This window comes from Centrocercus urophasianus, unplaced genomic scaffold (assembly GCF_019232065.1).
Source record: "Centrocercus urophasianus isolate 14NV4802_14NV808 unplaced genomic scaffold, USGS_Curo_1.0 seq_32, whole genome shotgun sequence".
NCBI lineage: Eukaryota > Metazoa > Chordata > Aves > Galliformes > Phasianidae > Centrocercus > Centrocercus urophasianus.
Genome location: NW_024884889.1, coordinates 437,776 through 458,999, shown reverse-complemented (window position 1 = coordinate 458,999; position 21,224 = coordinate 437,776). Strand labels below are relative to the sequence as shown.

Genomic DNA, 21,224 nt, shown 5'->3' with positions numbered 1-21,224 from the left:
AATTACACAGAATGAGTTCCATTTCTTTAACTAAATGGGAGAAGATAACAACTGCAGGTGAATTCCTATTTCATTATTTCTACAAATACTTTTGGGAAAAAAATAAAAGGTAATTCCAATTGCACGTCAAAACAAAGAATACTGTATGCTACCTTTCAGCAGAAATAAGACTTTAAACTAAAGTAATTGAATGCTTTTTGGCTTTCACTGACAGCAAAACTTTATTCAAACACCAAGGCTGCCTCGTCTGCCTCCTCTGGCTTATTCTGAATGGCTGGATTTTTTTGGAAGGAAGGAAATAAATGTAACAGACCATTTGACAGTAATGAAAAAACCAATACAACACATGGCAAGCAGAAATTAGCAATGATGATAGTAAGTTCAGCAAAATTGAAAAGCACAGAGGGGAAGAACAAAAACAAGTGGATTTGGGCCAATACCATATATATCAACTGAGAAATAAAGATGCAAAGTTGCAGAGCAGCACGAAAGAAATACACAGAAAAAAATATTAGACAAGTATTTCCAATAAAAACCTCTACATTCCTGGGGAAACCCTCACTGCAAAACAACAAATTCAAGTTTAGCATGGACTTGCTTATAGATCTTAAAAAAAACACTGCCACATCATATCATATAAGGATCAGTAAAAATACCAACCACTACTCAAAGTTTTACCTACCAGGACCGAGCCCATAGCCAAGCACCGGCTCTGTCGTACACCACTAGTACGGTGGTGCATCACAACTCTGAGCAAACAGGCAAGATAAAGCCCACTACACTGGGAGTCACAAGAGCTCCTGAGAGGCACAGCGCCAGCGCGTGTAGGCCCTGCACCCATGCAGGCCAAGCCCATGTTGGCTCAACCTTCCTGCCACGTGTGGAGCTTGGACTTTCTCAGGTTATTTGCTGAACTACAGGCTGCAGAACCCTGACTATCACATTTTTACACCATCTTGAAATTTTGCATGTTGTATGGAGTCTTAATTAGGTCAGAGGAAACTGAGTTTTTGGAGCGATTCAAGTTAAGAAGCCATATCAAGCGTTTCACGCATGAATACTTATTTATCATGCTAAATCAAAAGATTTTATGTATATTTTACATATGTACATTCATAAATACAGCTACTTTGAGCTTCCAATATAAACATCTTTTGTTACAAGTAATTATACCTTTAATGTGTGTGTTTCAGTAACACACACTCAACTTGCAGCTACACAAATCAAATGTTTTTATATAAAACCCTTTCAAAATACACAATTCACCTCATTTTCAATGTCATTTCTTCACTTGCTCTAAGACAAATTCATTACTGACAATAAAAAAAGAAACAATTTAAATGAACCACTCCTAAACAGCCTTGCAACCAAAGAAGGCTATGTTAATTAACGAAGTATACAAAAGAAAAATAATGAGGTAGAAAGGTTCTATGTCCAAAGGGTGTTTACGAGCAAAAGTACATAATTTCTAAGTGTATGAAAAACAGCTTTAGTTCCTTCTGAAATTAGAACATTCCCCTCAGTTATTACAACACAGCAGTTGGACTTGGTTTCTTCTTCCTAGATAACAACCAGCATATGAACTAAGTTACTTCAACAAAGGGACTGCAACTTTTCCAAGGAAATGGGGAATATAGAAGATGTTAGCACATCATATACATCTTCATAAATCGGAGCCAGTGCATTGCTACAAGACTGACAATTTTTCAACAACTTAGCGTGCCCTGATCAAAGTGTGAAAGGGACAAAATCATTAGCAGGCTGACTTCAATATGCACCAGCACTCGACTGTAATCCTGGTCATTCACTTGACTATCAGAAGAAAAATCCTGCCCTTCCATTTTTTTTAGGAAACATGATTTCCAAGGTCAAAGAGACCTGCAAGTCTGACACTGACCTAGATAAAAACAGGTCCGATGCAAGATTAAAGACAAACTAAGAGTATAATTGGAAGTTGAATAAAAAGAAGCTCAGTTTGCAAATGAACTGATAAAAGTCCTTGTCTGAATTGCCTAAGAGGGCTGAATATTCCTCCTAATTGCTCACAGGTGACAACAGTTAAGTTTTTGAGCTTTCTCTGTAAATGTAAAAATACAGTTGACGTAATTTTATTTTCTACCAAATTTTTCAATGGTGGTCTTCTCAAAATCACTCCTGATCTGTTCTTAAACATATGTAATATTAAAATGTGAAACATAATACCTCTAAGACAGTGCAAAGGAATAAAACAGTGGTATTATTAAGTTGTAATTGCACTGAAAGAACTCTATGCATGTCCAGGGAGAAACTACCATAATCTGTGTAAGACACTGCATTTGAAATACCACTGGTGCATGACCGTCTTCAAACAACAGACATGTCATGGATTTAAAACTTTCAAGCAATGTATTGAGATTAATAATGCTTAAAAGATAATTAAAAGTGAGAATTACACAGGATTTACACAGTAGGGGAAAAAAAAGCATGCTGATCACTGAAATAAGATGGAGATCTGTGTTATTTTACTTTGTACTAAAACGAACAGTACTGCACATTAATTACATGTATATATTTCAGGTCATTTGCTCAGACAGGCAGCAAACAATGTCACACACACACTGTTAAGCAGATCATTAGGAAAATAATTAATGAGCTTCAAAATACATGAGGTTAAAAAAGCTTATTTGCTGTTGTTTAATAAAATTGAAAGTGCAGCTTGCAGTGACGCACTGCAGTGAAGACTGCCCCTGTGCCAAATTGCTTACAGCCATGAGACAAGATGCACTACAGAACCCCAGGAGTTCAGTATAACACGGAATGCACCTTGACAAACCTGCATAGGGATTTTCCTGACACACACGCAGTATGGAGGTGGAATAGAACAATAAGAATAAGTAAAACAATTGTCGGTGTGAGAAGCCCGCATTTGGCTGTTATGCCCGTTGTCTTGTGGAACTGGAAAATTTCTGATGAGTTATTTCATTTAAAGCAGCCATTTAAAGACAAAGAGCACCAATTGCCCCATATTTGCCTACAGGGCATCTGCATTTGAAATATTACCAATAAAGGAGACAGTGTTTGAAGAGCAACTTCTAAACCAGATTTGGAAGCAGAGGATGTGGGCTTCAACAGCAAAGCTGGCAATGCTTCAGTCTATCCCTTCCCACTCAGTCCAACCTGCCTTCTTTCTGCAGTGCTCACTCCATCTGCTGCAGCCATAGTCCCATGTCAGTGTGCACCCACCTATGCTGGAGCAATTCAAGTCCCATCATCTCATAAACCCTAGGGGCGTAGTTTCAAGCGAAGCAGCAGGTTTCAAACTTAAAGCAGTAGTTCCAGTAGTGCTACATACAAGATCATTGTTTAGTTTACCAAGTCAAATCCAGATACTTTTCAAGTTGCCTTGAAGTCACCTCAGGCTTAAAACTACAACTGCTTCATGTTATTGGAAAATTTATTATATAGACGGGTTTGCTTAGCACCCCAAGTCCTTGAGGACCACCAGGCTAATATCAGTTCCACCTAAGAGGAGAGAAAGAGCTACCTAGAACTTCCCTAACAACAGAAACATCCACTTCAACATCTCTAGTGATAAAAGGCTGACACAAGCATCCAGAAAGGAAGGACGAGACAAGTTAGCAATGAAGAAGCAGGTGAGCTAGAGGGACTGAAAACAGTAGTTATTCACCTCCAATGCACTTCTCATTAAGTCTCCTAAATGCATAGTGAATATGCAAATTCAGGCCTGCTAATTGGTTCCCATGGCTATACCCTTGTTCCCCAAAAAAGGCTCAAGAACAGAAAGAAAAAGAAAACAGACTGTGTTTGCATAATAGTGTTAATTATAAATGACAAAGCTACTGACTGCCTGGAAAGCAAATGGCATGTTTTCCAGTCAAGCCCCATTCTGTAGTGCATAATATATAACAAATGCAGTTAGTACAGGCTAACGTACCAACTGCCATAAAATCTATTTTCTCCAATACATTCTGAGACATGTGAGCACAAAACTACTGTACTTGTATAAAAATGTTGTTGCCTTCTGTTTATTCTGTGGAGCCACAGTCAAGTCTATCTCAATCAACATGGATTTTAAACAAGTTCACTGATAAACAATGTTTTGTAGAATTGCCATATAAATAAATTAAGTCCTGCAATGTTCAATCCATTCCCTGTTTCTAGTATTTCAGCATAAAGTTTCCCCTCAAATCTTTGTGAGATTCACCTTACTCATTTATCTACTTCCTGGGGTGGATGACAATGACATGAAGCAGCCACGAAATCATTTCAGGATGGAGTCTTGCTAAAACTGGCTGTACGGAGATTCTGAATTCTAATGGGGAAAAGTTCATACATGTATGTATTATTTTATAGTGATTGCTTGATAAGGAAGTCAAAGAAACAAAGGTGACGTACTTAAACTACTGCAAAACTGACCTTGAAAATTTGAAATCCTCTAAGAATTAATTTTTACAAAAATTATATTGGTATTTATTGAAGTAAACATTTCCATCAGTTCACATTTTATCCAACCCCGTTTTGTCAGAAAAAAATTTCAAGTTACCCTCTTGGTATACGTGGCATTTTCTGTATTTGGGTGGAAGTGACATCAAGGCACTTTAACCTCTCCCTACAAGTTAAATATATATCGAACAATTAATGCTACAAAAGAAGGCTGGTACAATAATAGAAAAAGTCAAAAAGTTTCCTTTCCAAAATGAGGACACTTTGACATGATGGAACTATGACAACGCCACTGAACACTGCACTTTCAACAGTGAACTCAAGGCTGGCTCCAATACCGTGTCTGAATCCAATGAATTCATACTGAAACATCACAAGCTAAAATGTTTCCCTTATCTTAAAATAGCTTTCGTTCCTATCTTAGTATATTCTATAACCATAAGCCAGCACTAAAGGTGAAAACTGTATTCGTCAGTACTGAGCTTCAGTAAATATCTATTCAGCACAACCCTAGTTTTCAAACATCGGTCATGACTCTCCTGCTGTTAAGTGTTATGCCACTGAACAGTGTTGTACATCAAGCCCCACTGACATTTGGCTGCATGTAATGATGAGGTTAGGATGTTGCACTTAATTCACACTTGAGAGAAGACTTAACTCATTATCTCCACCATCTTTAAATATGGCTAGTAATTAAAACAGCAAATTGTACAATGCCTATTCTTTAAGACACACATACGAAACCTGAGAATATTGTACTCCTTTCTAATGGAAACTGTGAAACAGAATCCTCTACTTCCCTGAAATTCTTCCATACGCTTACACCAAAAAATTACTGTTTCCAATAAAATTAAATAACTGGTATTTCTTTTTGTGTTAGTATATGGTAGAAAAATAAGTACTTGAGGCTGATATCTAACATAAGCATAGGAATACGGAGTTTCAAACAGTCAATCAGGAATATCAAATGCCATGGATTATTTACTTGATCTGGTTTACAACAGATGAAAACACTTACCTGAGGGTAAGGGTCAACTGTTGTTCCTTTGACTTCACCAAGTCTCCTACTGTAAAAGTCGTACAGCCCAGGAAGCTTCGCTACAAAATGAAGCAGAATGAAAAAAAAAAAAAAGTTCTCTATTGTTGAAATTTTTGAAATTTTAATTGTTACTTTTTTGGTCTTCAAATCTTTCCTTGGTACCTAGAAACATTCCTGCATACTAATTTAACACATTATATGGCAGAAAATTGTTACGTAGCCATAACATGATTACCACAAAGTTGTTAAATACTGGCTTAACGGGCAGGAACTTCTCCCTTTCTTGAGAACCACTCTGACATGTACGTATTTACTATGAAGTTACTTTGCTATGTATTTGCTAAGAAGTGAGTTCAGTAAATGTTCTTTAATAGAAATGTTGTACTTCTCCAGTTTATAGCAGTGTTTGTAAATACTTGTTTCCTTCCTTCCCTCTAAATTGGAGAGGTACGGATTTAAAGAACGGACTGTTTGATGGATTAAGAACTGGTTGGCTGGTAGCAACCAAACGGTTGTGATCAATGGTTCCACGTCAGGGTGGATGCCTGGACGCCTGTCACAAGCAGTATCCCTCAGGGCCTTGGGTCTGCTTCTCAACATCTTCATCAATGACATACACGATGCAATTGAGTGCACCCTCAGCAAGTTTGCAGATGACATCAAGCTGAGCAGTGCAGTCAATACACTGGAGGGAAGGGAAGCCATTCACAGAGACCTGAATATGCTGGAGAAATGGGTCCAAGAAAAACTAATGAGGAACTTATCTTCCTTGGCTTTTCATTACTTTTTACCCTCTGCTCATACTCCACTACCTAATACTACAATCTGATTTAGTCAAATCAACCAGTGTTGGCCTTGACCTAGGAACAAAGGTAGAGAGAACTGTCTATTATCAGCTTCTATGCATTTATTTTCAATATACAACTGAATACTGCTTGTCATAAATAACTTTTAACTATTTTATTTTGTATTTTTGCAAATTCTATTAAAAGAATCACGTTTGTGTTTATTATTCTACCTTGATTCCACTCCACAGTTGAAATCAAAATAAAATACCACTGAAAACTATACAGAGTCTTGGATCTTCAAATTTTAGAATAATCAAGTTGCTCTTATGTAAAATCAACACACAAGATGCAGAGCCCAACTGCAAACCCGGGGAAAATGAGGATTTGTTACTACTGAGTAAACATCTTCCTCTGGTTAAAAAACAGCAACAAAAATAAACAAAAAGAACCTTACAGTCTGTTTTCTTTCAAGAAAGCTCAGCTAAATATTGAATATTTACATATCGCAATAAATACACATTTATACATTTCTTGTATAGACCTCAATATAGATATTATATAATAATACAGGCATTATTTTATCTATACTACGATACATTTCCACGCATATTGTTTAAATCCCAATCCCCAATTCACGTAAGCCACAACACCAGACTTAACTTGATAAGCTAGATCAACTGTTACGGCTTATTCCTATCACAAATACAGGCTTAAAATAGGTAGTAATACATTTCCTTTGTTTTGGTTGGCACTTAACTAGAAGAGGAAAAACGACGGAAGCTAAGAGTCTAAGGAAGGCTGGGAAAACAGTGGATTTGGGAAATACTGGACAGGCAAGAAGCCAAAATAAAAGCATATACAAAATTTATCATGAAAAATGACAGTTACACAAGATCATGGTTAGTTTTCACTGCCAAGTGAAACATACACTTGTTAGCAATACATCCAGGTGTGATGCACAGTCTTGCTAGAGTAGACACACAGACATTTCCATCTTCCTTTAGATCAGTCATGACAGCATTTTTTCTGTTAAACTGTGGTGGCACAAAGAAAACTGATACAAGTTTGGTACTTCTTTTTCCGGTACAACAGACTACAAATCCATTGCAGAATCCATAGTAGGAATCCTCATACGATCAAGGTTAAGAGGTGACCACACAATCCTTTCACATAATCTAGGAGCTTTGGGCACTATATCCACTAACCATCTCTGAGCGCTTCAACTAGCTCTCCAGACTCACAAAATTGAAGTGGAATAATTTTATGGGGTTAAAAAACAATGAATCCATTTATTTGCTTGTCTCTTATTCTTATGCTTATTTATAACAAAGCTTCCTTTATCCAGCAAAGCAATTAGGAATTATTAGCAAAATTAACTACACTTGTGAATAATTCCATGACCAAAATGCAGAGTTTAAGGAGTATAATTTCAAATGATGCTGGACATAAATTTTTTTGAACTGATTTGGAGACAAATTGTGTACCCTGGAGGCCTAAACGAGCAGTCTACAAACCAATTGAACTTTGCACTTGAAAATTAGACTTTAAACAAAACAGCTGCTGTAATTCTAATTACAGAGCAATATTCCAACATAATTTTGCTAGTGGAATACTTATGGTTATATATCTGAAAATATGAGTCTTGACTAGTTTGATGAATTATCCCACCTAGCCAAAGAGAAAAGTCTCTGTAATAGTTACCTAAGAAGATGAAACACGTCGATTATTTCACTAAGCCTGTAAGCGCTGCCAAGTCACAGGCTTACTGAACACTATCTGAAGTGCTGGAAACTCTGCTAAGGAAGCCCTGATAATGCAGGAAACTCAGCACCTAAGACTCAAAACGTAAAAACCCCACATCCTGTTTGGTCTTTTATTCAGCTCTAGCAGGACTAATGTTTCCTACCCCCAATAACCTGCATATTATCTGGGAGACTGTAGCTTTCTCAAAAACTAAAAAGAAATCCCAATACCTTTGCCAAAAACAGACCAGACTGGCAGGACTATTTATATTCCGCACTGTTTATACTCTGTATGTGAAAATGAGTAAGAGACTGGCAAGGCTCATTCAGATAATGCAATTCTGTGCTTTCCATCCAGATGGCTTATATGGCAAGTAGCAAGAAGTCTAGGTAGCTGTGCTTGCCTCAGGATAATTTCAACTGGAAACAATTAGTGAATGGGATGACATCAATCACCAAGTACGTTGCCCCTCCCTTGATTCATTATTCACTTAAATCAACTTTTTCTAAAAAACCAAGCTTGCCAGCTCCTGTTTAGCAGTTTAAACAAAATGCCATTTCTCCTTTACGTCTGCGTCTTTTGATGAGGTGAAAAATCCATTAATATACAAAAATTGCTTACTCCAACATCTGTTCTTGGCTCCTTGTGATCAGGTAGGACAGCGGTGTGGACCTGAGAGGAGGAAGAAAAAAAAGTCAAACTTATTTTTTTGTTACTTTCCGAAAATGAGAAGTACTCACGTATTCTATTTTTTTTTCAATGTTTTACATATATGTTAGAGGAGATTTTTAAGGGATGTATGTGTGTATAAGAACTGCTCTGAAAGTAATGTCCTATTTCATTATGTCAGCCCACAGAGTAAGAGGTAGTACAGCAGTAAAGGCTGAACCTTCTCTTGCATTTTGTTGCCACGCAACAGATAGCAGCAGAGGGGCAGCCTGACAGAACAGCATCTGACAAGGAAGAGCATATAAAGCAAAGGTGTCTCTGTGAATACTTTCACATGGAAAACACTGCAACCACTGACATTATTTCTTGCCGAACATTTATGGAGACAATAAACAAAACACTAATGCATTGAAAGTTGGGCTGTGTGGACAATGTTCACTTAACAACAACACCATCATAGCATTTGGGAAACAGTGCATTCCTTCAGCTGGTTTAGATTATTATTATTATTATTATTTTTTAAAGGATGAATGACTTGCAGACCCTGGCACACCACTGGTCAAAATGCAGAACTAATGGTAATGATCACATTGAAAAATGGCATTTTGTAGCTGAGAGTTCTCTCTGTCAGTCCTATTGTGCTCTTCATAGTTGTCGTTTCCTTGGAAATAAGAGGTATTACTTTCGGAATGACCTACAGAAGATCGCCTTCCAACCAATAGTCTGACAGCCAGATGTACATGAATACTATATTCCGTGATCCTGGTATTTGACTAAGCCACTTGAAGATATCAAAGATATCTCTGCTGAAGGGAAACTGGATTTGTGATTTAAGTATGTGTGGTGGTTATTTTTACTTACTTTTTTTCTGCAATTTTTTTTTTGTTCGGTTTATCTTGAGGGCATGTTTTAAAATATTCATTAAAAAGAGAAGTCATATATGGGAGCTATAATTTGGTCCCTTTCATATTATCTATTAGTATAGGTCCCCAAACATATTTAATTGCTCAAAATACTACAACTTTCTAAGTACATGACGAGGTGTCTCCACATCATGTGGAGGCCCAGGTACACATCATTAGAAATACAAAAGGCAGATAGCTTATAAACAGACAGAAAATAATCCCTTATCTCTAAACTCAATACACAAAATGCAAGGACAAGCAGAAAAAAGAGAAGAATTTTCACAAGCAAATATTCTCTTCCTCTATCACCTGATCAAACAAGCTGATCAAACAAGCTGTTTTGTCGCAGTTTTTTTAAAGCTTGTCATAAACTAGTGTTCCCTAATGTACCCAGCGGTATTGTAGAACTACAAGATAGTAATATAAAGGTAGACTTCAATCCCAGACACTCGTTATTTTACCGTAAATTCTGTCTTCTCCTTATGTGCTCCAGATTTTCCTAAGCAAAATGCAAACCTTTGAACAGCGAGATTATTCAGAAGCAGTGGAAGATTTAACTTTCCTAGAATAACACACGCTCCCATCTTACCTTGTGAGAGAACATACGTATGAAGAGGTCAAAAAAGTATTTAAGAAATACAGCTTATAACCTAGGCCAAATATAAACCATTTACAATGAGTATTCATGCTAGTACTTCTTGGAATATTAAAACAGTTGTGCGTAGTACAGTATGCAACACCAGGAAAAACACTGGGGCACAGAGTGGTGACAATTTCTAATTAACATTATATGTTTCCATATTTTCAGTATCGTATACAGAACGAGTATCTAACCCGTACTTTTAGTGCACAGATCAGACATCCAAGCATCAAACTTCTCTAGGTATAGATGTTAAATTCAGCTTTAATAACCTGTTTTTTTTTTTTCATCATATAAAGCTGCCTTTGCTAAGGAATGTTTCTTCCAGTCAATCACAGCACTAAGCCACATCCAGGCATGCCATCAAGAGTTCAAAAGATGGAATAATTATTATTTCTAAAACTTTTGTGTGCGCCTAATTGAAGTCCTGGTGTTTCGGTTAGTGACTGAAGGCCAAGTTCAAAAGGCACCTAAGTTCCGCCAAGAAATAATGCTACATTCTTTTCTCAGTTACTCAACCTCAAATCCCCTACAGCTTTCAGAGAACTCCCTGCACTTACTGTTGCTGGCTGTTAAGTTGCCCTGTCCTGTAACCCACCCAGCGCCTCACAACAACCAGATTTTCTCCAGGTGTGACTAAACATTGGTGATCTCTACTGAACAAAGTCGCCAAAAATTTGACTTGAACTTTATAGAACTAGAGTGTGCCAGGAAGGCCTTCAATTTCATCCCCTTGGTGCAACTCCAGCAGCAGTGCAAGAGCACAACCTATGCAGACATCTCACCTTTATATCATCTGGAGCTGCTCAGGGATAGTGAGCATTTGCACTTCTCTTCCCCCTCACAGCCCTCTTGGCATCAAAGGCAAACACTGACCTCTGCTAACACAACCACCACAACTCCACAGAAAGCTCACAAGGACACTGTTCCCACCCACCTGCCAGCTATGCTGCACCACCAGCCATTAGAGAGCGACCACGTTGCTTTATAACTCTTCTTACACAAGTGGTAGCTGCACATACGTGTGCTAGAAGGGATGAAAATGCTTAAAGTGGCACTAGGTTCTACAATATCAATGGGCTTGCATAAGATACATGCCATTCCAACATGCTTGAACATCGAACATTACAAGAACACCAGCCAAGGCAAAATCACATTGGTCTTTCCAGAATTTGCTTTTGTTATGTGCACTGCAGTGACAGAGGGAAGTAGTTGTCCAATTCGGGCACTCAGAAGCCAGCTCATCACAAATGCAGCAGTAGCGCTGATAACAAAAATCAGCATTTTTTCCAAAGGGTGAGCACGTTTTACATTCCATTTGTTCAAATGAGTGTATTGTACAGTCATACCTTGCATGGGGCATCACACTTGCTTGTTTACAGAAAACTTACTTCTAAAAAAAGCTACAGATGAGAAACATTCACTTTCAACAAATAGACCAGCAATTTGCTGAATAGTTCAATCAACATAAGTGAGCAAAGTAGAACACTTCCATCGATATCTTGTCAGCTTTTATGGGGGATGTAATGCGAATTCTCCAAGCATTATTACATGACTTTAAGAGTCCACGTAAAATAAAGAGGAAAATATTTTCCTGAATAGGCAAGCATCTAATATTGCAAGGATCTACAGTCCCAATGGAAAAGATACTAGGCAGAGAGACTAACAAGCGTTAAAATTAAAACAGAAGTAGAAGATAGAGAAATTATATCAACCTTAATCAGTTCTTTTGCAGTGGCATAAAACACACTCTCCTTAAATATCTGCATGTCTCCACCACGTGCTGTATATGAAATGACAGTATCAGCTGCTTTTTACCTGAAAGGGTCAAGCAGAAAGGCTGGTATACTTGTATACATTTTGGTACTTTTCACAGGTAGTGGGAGATTACATTACCTTGCAGGGTGCGGAGTCAGAAGCATTTGTTTGTGCAGCAGTGAGACTAGGTACTGCCTCCAGGCACACTTTAGAAGAAGGAATTTGAAGATAATAGAAAATGCAATGATCTTAGTCTCTAAGAGTCATCCTAAACTGCTTTCCTACGCAGCTTCTCTGCAACTGAGTATCTTCCTGCTGGCTTCTCTGTGTAGGCTGCACCTCGCACTCTTTCTAAAGAGGTGTAGGTGCACTTCATTTGTCAACATGGCACAGAACAAGCATTAGGAGATGCCTCCTCATTTAAGTGCAGAAAACTGGATGTATTAGGAGCAAGCAGAAATTAGATATTTGATTTAAATTTTTAACAAATCTTTACTTACTTATTGCTTATGATCCTTCAAAATGCTTATGTACCTTCAAAAGAAAATTGAAAACCACAATTCAGAAATAACAAATTACTTAGGAACTCTTCCCTAAGTGAGTGTATTTCAATAGACATGCAATTTCTGCAGCGTTCAAGTGGAAGGGGCGGACTGTGCCAAGGGACAGTAAATTCTGTGCATCTGATTGCTTTGGGACACGCTACAAAGAACTGGCTAAGACCACCAAGGCTTATTGACTCAGTGTAACTGTCAGTTGTATCGAAGCTACACTGTCTTGCACCATACCATGGTGGAAGTGATGCAGGCTGTATCTAAATAATGGTCCACTGCAGTGAAATTCAGGACTTCACATGACTTGGGTCTAAAGCCAAACTCAGCATTGCTCACAGCTTCAGTTGCTGACACCGTTAGTCTGGAAATTACCACACAGCCAACTAGAGAAACGGCTGCACTGAAGGCATGCTCTCCTCCAACAAAGTTTAAGATTACATACGCCCCAAAACTGAAATACAGAAGTGAAAAATCACACTTTGGAATCACAGTTATAACAACTGCATGATACCTATGTCTACTCACTTCCAGAGCAATTCATATAATAAACAACTAATCCTTGAAGACAAAAGCCCACATTTGATTTATCTCTTGCAGACAAGGCAAATATGAAAAAGCTGTAGTATCTAGCCATATAAATCTAAATTATCTTAATCTGTTTTCACTGTACGCAATGAAAAATGGAAGGAGGAAATTGTTTATAGTATATAGAACAAGCACCAGATTCATTTTTCTGGCTTGTTTCAAAAAACTTCCTTATCCTGAGAAAAAGGGCTGTCAACTGTAAGGACATGCAAGAGATTAAAAGTAACATAAACTGTCTTTAAAAGTTAGAGACAATTAACATTTGAGTCCTGGCATCACTAAAAATAGAAGCTCTAGTACTACTAGTAATTAATTTGCTCTTTATTGTGATTTGGAGTTCAGACACTCTGGCACTATCACTTTCTGTTGTACGCTGCTTTTAAGGGAGAAGAAAATGTCACATACTGCTGCACTTAGTTGACTCTCACCCAAGAGTTAATGCAGACCAACGCTGCAAGGAATTCTTGTTTGGCATGATGAAATCATCATCACTCACTCGTAACCAGCTGCTCACAAAGACCTTTGCACTGTGGTTTCAGTGCACAGTTTGCAAACGTGAAGGAACACCTACAAGTGACGGTTCACAAGTTGCAGCAGTCTGAAAAATCGCAGAGGTTTTAGCTGCAACACATTCAGCTCTGATGGGGCAGTAGCAAAACACTGGCACACCGTAATTATTAATAGCATATTAATAGTGTAATATTGCAGTAAATCATTCAATATAATGACCACTCAATTATATACATGCATTTTCTCCATCTCTCAGCTCATTTTAACAAAGCCTGATCATTTGGAAAAAAGCACTCCAGTTGTATGTAAGTACTGGATATTCTGGGCGTTTACTAAGTTATAACTGTAATGTAAAAGAAAATCACATGTCAAGTATCTAGTTATTACAGTCAGGCAGTAAGGCACTTGCTTTTTTACCCCATGATGATTTCAGGAAACCACATCACAAACACTTCTTTAAATTCTTTCACATACTGGGACCAATCTGCAAAAATCCAAGGAGTAAAGAACTCCAGTCAGGATGCTTGTGATGCCCTTTTTCCCCCCTCTGCATTTTCACTGGGAAATAGAAATCACAGCAGGCATATTTTGCCTGCAAGCCACTGATGAAGCATTGCTAAGCTTCTTTGGCTCCTCGTTTATATGGGCCAGCCAACAGGGAGCTGTTACTTGCTCAAGTCTGAATACCTCAGGCAGTTTATTGCAGATACACTATCCAAAATCACCAAAACAGACTACACGAAAAAAGCAGCAGGTAACTGCAGCCAGGGAAAGCTAGCTGTTAAAGAAATGCATCTCAAAGAACGCTCACAGCAGAATAATGATGAAAATAGGACAAGAAAATAAAACAGTGTAGGTACTTCCTTTTTTCCTTCATGAAGCTGTGCATTTTACTTGAGCAAGATATGACTGATCTGTCTTGCTCAGTCTGTCTCGTAGTCCGTCTGTCTGAGCATCTTGCTTTCCTGAAGCTGCAGACTAGCCCTAGTGTTCAAGCTCGAATTTCTGGGAGAAATACCTTCCTAAAATGAAAGCATTCAGCACTGCTCACAGGGCCTGAGGCACCTAGATATTACAAAATAAAAAACCCAGAAACAAATTTCCATATGAGTATCAGATAACCTGTGCCAAAAAGCAATACTAAAGAGCCAAAGAACATGTACTCTCTCTCAAGTCTCCCCTGAGAGAAGAGCTTAGATTACAAGCCAAGGTTGGTGAGAAGCATTCAATGAGCCTATGACCAATAGGTAGTCAATTATTTCACTTCAGTATACGATTCACTACAAAAATAAAGGTAAATACTGCTGGACTGATTTAAAAATGAGCTTGACGGCTCAATATTATTATAAGAACAAGAACTTTAGCATCAATGCAGGTAAAATCGCACTGTGATTCTGAATACTTCAACCAAGTTAGAATGAAACTTTTTTTTCTTTGCAGGATAAACATTGCATTTTTGAGTATGCTAAAGACTGCATTTCACCATTTCTATTTATTTCTTGAAAAATCACATTAAGTTCTTCAGAAATCATAGTTTGAATTCAAAACGACACTATTTGCAGTAACTAGCCAGTTATAAGAACCTAGTATTTAAAACTTTTTGTTACTGGAGCAGACATATCTCCAGTACACATCCTACTTAAGGTCCCTCCAGGAGACACTATTATCACTCTGTCAACCCCTGAGGGCATTTGTTTCTATCTTTTAGAATTGTAGACAATACATAATAAGAATCCTTTCACAAAATTTTTGCATTACAGCTCAGAATTCTTTCCATTTCTTTTCTCACTCTTCTGACTGAAAGGTCAGAAGGTCATTGAAGAAGCTGATTGCTATAACAGTTCTGAGTCATTTTCTAATTTGCAGCCAAGCATTATTCACAGAGACCACATATTCATTTGCTCTTCTGCCAATATGATCTTTTAGCTAAGTAATTATTTTCTCTTCCTCACACTGGTCTCTTGATGCATTAGGAAAGAAATCGTACGCCCTCTTGTACTTCATTTGATTAGGATAATAAGCCAAGCTTCTCCAACATATGAGGACACCGTAAGCTTCCATTCCTCAGATAATCTTATCTCATCCAGTCCTAACACATCTTCCTTGAACAAAAAATGGTCACATTATTCACAGGTTTGAGAAAAAGCCTAACTTTTGTAAATTGAAGGCAGTTCCCTCGACACATCTGGGCATCTTGCTCGCCCCTCTCTCTGCATTGTATCTGCTGCTCAGTTACACTGTAATCAACTCATTACCTGCACTGTTACTTTATCTCAATTGTTTCAAATGCATGAATTCAAACGCTTGTGATAGCAGAAAATGCACGGTCATACACTTGGAGACTACTGTAATTCATCCTGTTTCTATTATTCTTGACTCCAAGCTCCTCAGAACGGATTTGCAGACTGTTTCCTTAGCTGACAACATATCTTTAAGAGGTGAAGAATCTACTTCACGTGCCAAACTTTGTTCAAATACGTGGGTCACCTTTTGCATATATTTCCACAGAAGACAAGAAAAATCAGACTTTTCAATTAGGATTGTTATCTTATGATATTTGCTGATAATATTTAAAATACAGTAAGGAGGCTGAGTCTGGTGTCCGTATTACTTAGTGGATGGTAATTCAATTCTGATTCAGGGAACTCTGTATAATTTCTCATCAGATTTACTGTGCTAGAAGACATAGAAATACAGGTTAGACAAGGGGGAGTAAACACCTTAAATATTCTTTTCCAAACTTGTTTTCTTCGCATTTGTGCACAGGATATATCTCTAAAAGTCCATTTTAGCAAACCCATACAGCTATCTCTTCCCTAGATTATGACCCTTTAGGTCAGAATTAGTCCAGTTCTAACAAGCAAGTTAATATTCTGTTCGGGGCCCCCTGATGCTTCCTTTGCATTGCTAACAATCCACCCTTGAGGGGAGAAAAATTTTCCCACAAGAACCTCTGGCAGCTCCTGGGAAAAGACTGCAGATGCCTCTTCTGACTTATCAGAAGCTGTCTACTAACAAACATTTCCAGCTACCCAAACATGAACACTTCCAAAACTGTCTGCAAAGAAAAACATACAAGTGTAGTTTTTCATTTGAGAAATTTTGTTCCTAGACTAAATTGCAGTAATGCAGTTCAACCTACATAACTGGAATTAAACAACTAAGTATATAAACACCAGAACAGACTACTCACCAGCCATCTTTAAACAAACAACCTTTGATGCTGCTCTGACCATTATACAGACCTCTCTCTCCTAAGAAACTGAAAGGTTTATTTCTTTATCAAAAACAGAAATTCACTGCTGACTTCAGAAATGATTTCAAGATGAAAATCGCATATCCCCTAAGCTATGCTTTCTTCTTTTCAGGTACAACGTAGGTGTCACTGTGGTCTATTATACCTTTTGCAGCAACCTAAGCCTATTTTTGTAACTAAAACTCATCGCAAAAGCAAACATCTCACTACTCCTTTTCTTCCCAACACTACGCTGTAACAGAGATATATTTAAGAATATTTCATTGCTTTCATCAATGAAACTATATTCAGTCACTTTCACAGAAAAAGCACGCAACTATGATCTCAAACACTTTGCAGACATAATCATTTCCCTCACCTGTATGTGTAAATTATTTAAGTGAAGAGACACCCTCTCTGTGATCTTTCCTGATGTTTCAAAGTCATGCCATCTCCATTCCAGCCCACCAGACAGGTATTTTCTGGGAGGTATCCAGCTGTCAGCCTCAATACTATAGCTTATTAAGTTGCCACAACGAGGAGATGGGAAATTACAGCACAAACTCTTGTGACAGCTATTCCCCCCACTCTTTCATATTTCACACACAGCTCCTTCACTTTGATGCACACAACTATTTTTCACGATTGCATCCTTCATTGCTTCCAACAGTGCTCTGCTAAGATGATAGCAGTTGCTGACTCACCCTTTACCTCCTCAGCAAATAACATGAAACGCTGTAGGATGGAGAGATTTTAAGTCAGTACTGTATCTCAGGATACACAAGATTTGACGCTAGAAGAGGGAATCAAATTTTGAAAGGCATTTATTTCGGTACTGCTGAACAAAAGTTCTTTTTCTTGAAGAAATACTGTCAGTAAGTTTCCCTAGCTAGTCTGCACCCAACTCCAGTCGGCTCATTAGAAAGCAGTCTAGTTTGAGCCTCCTCACTAGTATGAATTCCACTGAACTAGACCCACATCTACGTAAACAGACTCAGGGAACATACTTGTATTTTAAGTAATGTTTCTCAGATCAAAATAAGTATTAGAAATGCATTCGACAGTGCATTCAGTGAAGAATAACGACAGAGAACAAAGGAGTACATTTTATTTAGCAGTCATGTTTTTCTGTCATGCTGATTAGTAAACAGGTTTTTTTTCCTAAATGAATTAAAGGTGCAGACCTATCCTCCCATACATAATGATAATTTGCAAAGTTGTTAATGGCTGACTAGAGACACTGCAGTTGTCCTAAGAGTGACTTGAAAATAACGAGATTCTACTTAATACACTGCACGTTTCTCCATATTTCTTCCTCCACACAGAGTGCACTCTCATTCCCTGGCACAGTGAAAAGTTACTTATAAAAGAAAAGCATTTAAATACAAGATGAGTTACATATATCATAGGCATCATGTCAACGTATGATGATCTGTTCAGCCTGAGGACAGGTTGTGATGTAACGCCTTGAACAGCACAATATCCTATGTAGTCTGACAGGATGGTAGAACCTGTAAGTTAGTATTCAGAGATTTCCCCTTTACAACTCACATATCTATAAGTGAAAAAGATGTATGCCACAAAGAATAAGTTACATATAAAATAATGAACGGTGTTTACAGAGCTTCTTACAACACATACATTAATTCTGTATAAATAATTACAGATACTCTGCCTCTATCATTATGATTACAGAAGCTGCCTGAAGTCATCTTGCAAACTTACCCTTTAGCTAACACTGGGAGCAACACAAAACCACTCTGAATAAAATGTGTGAATCTTTATCTAATTTCAGTAAGCATGTCAAGACAAACTAATTTAGCATGAATGTAAAGGCTCACGTGCCTAGTTTTCAAATAAATAATATGAAATTTCTCAAGTCAAAAAAGGCCACATTCAACAGCTGAATACAAAACAAACAAAACCCCACACCCAAATGGGGACCCTAAACAGTGTTTTTAATTTCCAAGCTACAGCTAGTCAGGATGGTTATTTAGAACAGTAACAGCCACATTTACAAATGACAAAAAGATTAGAATGTAATGAGGGCAATGAATACTACAGGTATTTGAATGAACTGTACTTAAAGCCAGTAATTTATTCCACCTAGGAGTGGAACAAATGAAAAGGGGATAAAATAGCTGACAACAAAGTAGATGCACAGAAAATGAAATTCAGAATCAGTCACATCAGAGCAGTTGTAAATCCTAAGTACTGCACATCCTCCTCTAGCAGCATCAGCTGGAAATAAGCATATGTACATGTAGCACTAGCTTATTTTGCTATTTCAAATTCAGTCAGTCACACCAACTGATCCATACTTCTTCGTAGTACTTGGTCTTATTTATTGTTCACATTTCAGATCATTTTAAGCTATTAACAAAATACGTAATTAGGTTATAAGGATTGTGTTAGACATTGTACTCATCAACTGGCTTTTTCCAAAAATACCAGAAAGAATTATTAACTGAACATCACAAAGAAATACAGATACAAAATGGTGTAACTATCAGCGAAATAAGCTACAAAAATCTATTTGTATTCCAAACTCAAGCTGAGAAACATGAGAAATGAGATGAGGAGGAGAGGAGCCAACAGTCTTCATTCAGGAAAGCAGACTAGATTTATTCATCATTTAAACTGCTCTCTAAATGTCACTGCTCTCCCACATGATTAGAAGCTGCCTGCAAGAGGTTACTACATCTTCCTAACAAGTGAAAAATCCTGTACTCATATATATTCACCAATCTTGATTCTTATTTCATACAGCACAAATACCATAGGTATTCATTTGTAATGAATATCAAAATCCACCCCCCACCAAACTCAAAACTCTCCCCAAAGCATGCCTAAATTTATTCTATTGTTTGTACGCAGTTATAAATTAAAGAAACAAAACAATCACAATGCTTTCCAGTGTTTTTACTAACCAAACACTATATTAAATAAATAATTTAAAATATCCAAAGGGTTAAGAATTTAGCTACCAGGACATCAGTCAAACAAAAATTTCCTTGTGCATTTACTACGATTTCTTCTATTTGCATAGAAACATAAGGGTAAGTAATAGTTTTTTACTAAGAGGTACAAGAGCAAAAATGGGAAAATTAATATGAATTACATAAGTTGCTTATTTATACACCTTCAGCGGAAGCAGTCTAGAAGAGAATCGTTTCCTTGTATCGCATTCTATCATTCAGTGAAGTCATTCTGCTCAGTTCTAAGCATGAAAAGACCTTTAAAACAATAAATAATTTAATACTACAGCAAGAACTTTAAACTTGTCAGCATAAGCATCAATACTATCTCAGAATCAGCACCAAGAATGCTATATAATTCAATTTATCTTACTTTTAAAACAATACTACAGCAATAAAACCCACGCTAATGTTCTTTGATACCTCACTCCCTACAAAAACGAAAACATAGCTGAATTTATTTGAAAGTCCGCATTTAAATATAAGAACTGAACATTTTAGAAGGTTCTGATTCAAATTGCATATGAAACTTCAGCTTAAGACAGTATTTGGATTAATAAAATACGTATGACAAGTCTGATTTCAACACTGCAGCTTATAATTCTCATCCTCCTACACAGAGATCACGGCACAGAAAGGCAAAGAATAGTGCATCATTCTACACACCACAATTAATTCGCAAGCCTGTGAGCAGTTCACAGTTGCATCTATCTCAAGAGGAACAGTTTAAGAGCTTCTGAAGGTCCACCGAAATTCTAAGAAATCTCACGTTTGCTTTACAGGATATTTGTTCTCCTCACCATCTGTAAGAGTTAAAACCAAGATCCACTGAACAAAATTTCAAGAATTCATGAACACAAAAATGACAACTTTTAAACCTCTGTGAGGAGAGGAGAAGCTTAATCCATGCACGAAGTAGCAAATACTTGAAAATCTAGAAGCTGTTTATCTGTGATATTACAAAAACTCTTCTCTGATCTACATTAATCTCTAGAATGTTAACACCTAATGTACCATCTGGAACATAACACTAATATCAACTTAAAGCCCAAAACCCCCACCCTCCAGAACTGAGTGCATGGGCTACTGGATTCTCCGCACATCAGTCCAGAATGTCAACACTGCTCCCCATCCTTTCTGTCACCACCATTTTTGATTCTACTGTCACAGTTCCATTTAGCTGTTCACTTTTTCTCTTAAGTAGCATTTTTCTTTTTCACAAATGTCAATTACTACCCATGAAAACTGTGTACAGGAAGAGCTCCTGTGGTGAAATCCTGTGTTCCTGCAACTCACTTAACACACCACCATCTCTCACTAAAAGACAAAAGGAATGGTATTTTTAGCCTCTGTAATTAAGAAATGATTTAGATTACA

At 37.4% G+C, this 21,224-nt stretch overlaps 1 protein-coding gene across 6 annotated transcripts in view; it reads right to left on the bottom strand.

The window, feature by feature from the left end:
• The window catches only part of INPP4B (inositol polyphosphate-4-phosphatase type II B), a 270,565-nt gene that overhangs the window by 106,432 nt on the left and 142,909 nt on the right, over window positions 1–21,224 (bottom strand). For all 6 annotated transcript variants that reach the window (XM_042829798.1, XM_042829801.1, XM_042829802.1 and 3 more), the window contains 2 exons: window positions 8,635–8,685; window positions 5,462–5,541 (listed from right to left, as the gene is read on the bottom strand). In XM_042829798.1, coding sequence (XP_042685732.1) covers window positions 5,462–5,541; window positions 8,635–8,685 — 131 coding nt within the window. The remainder of the gene's footprint in view (window positions 1–5,461; window positions 5,542–8,634; window positions 8,686–21,224) is intronic.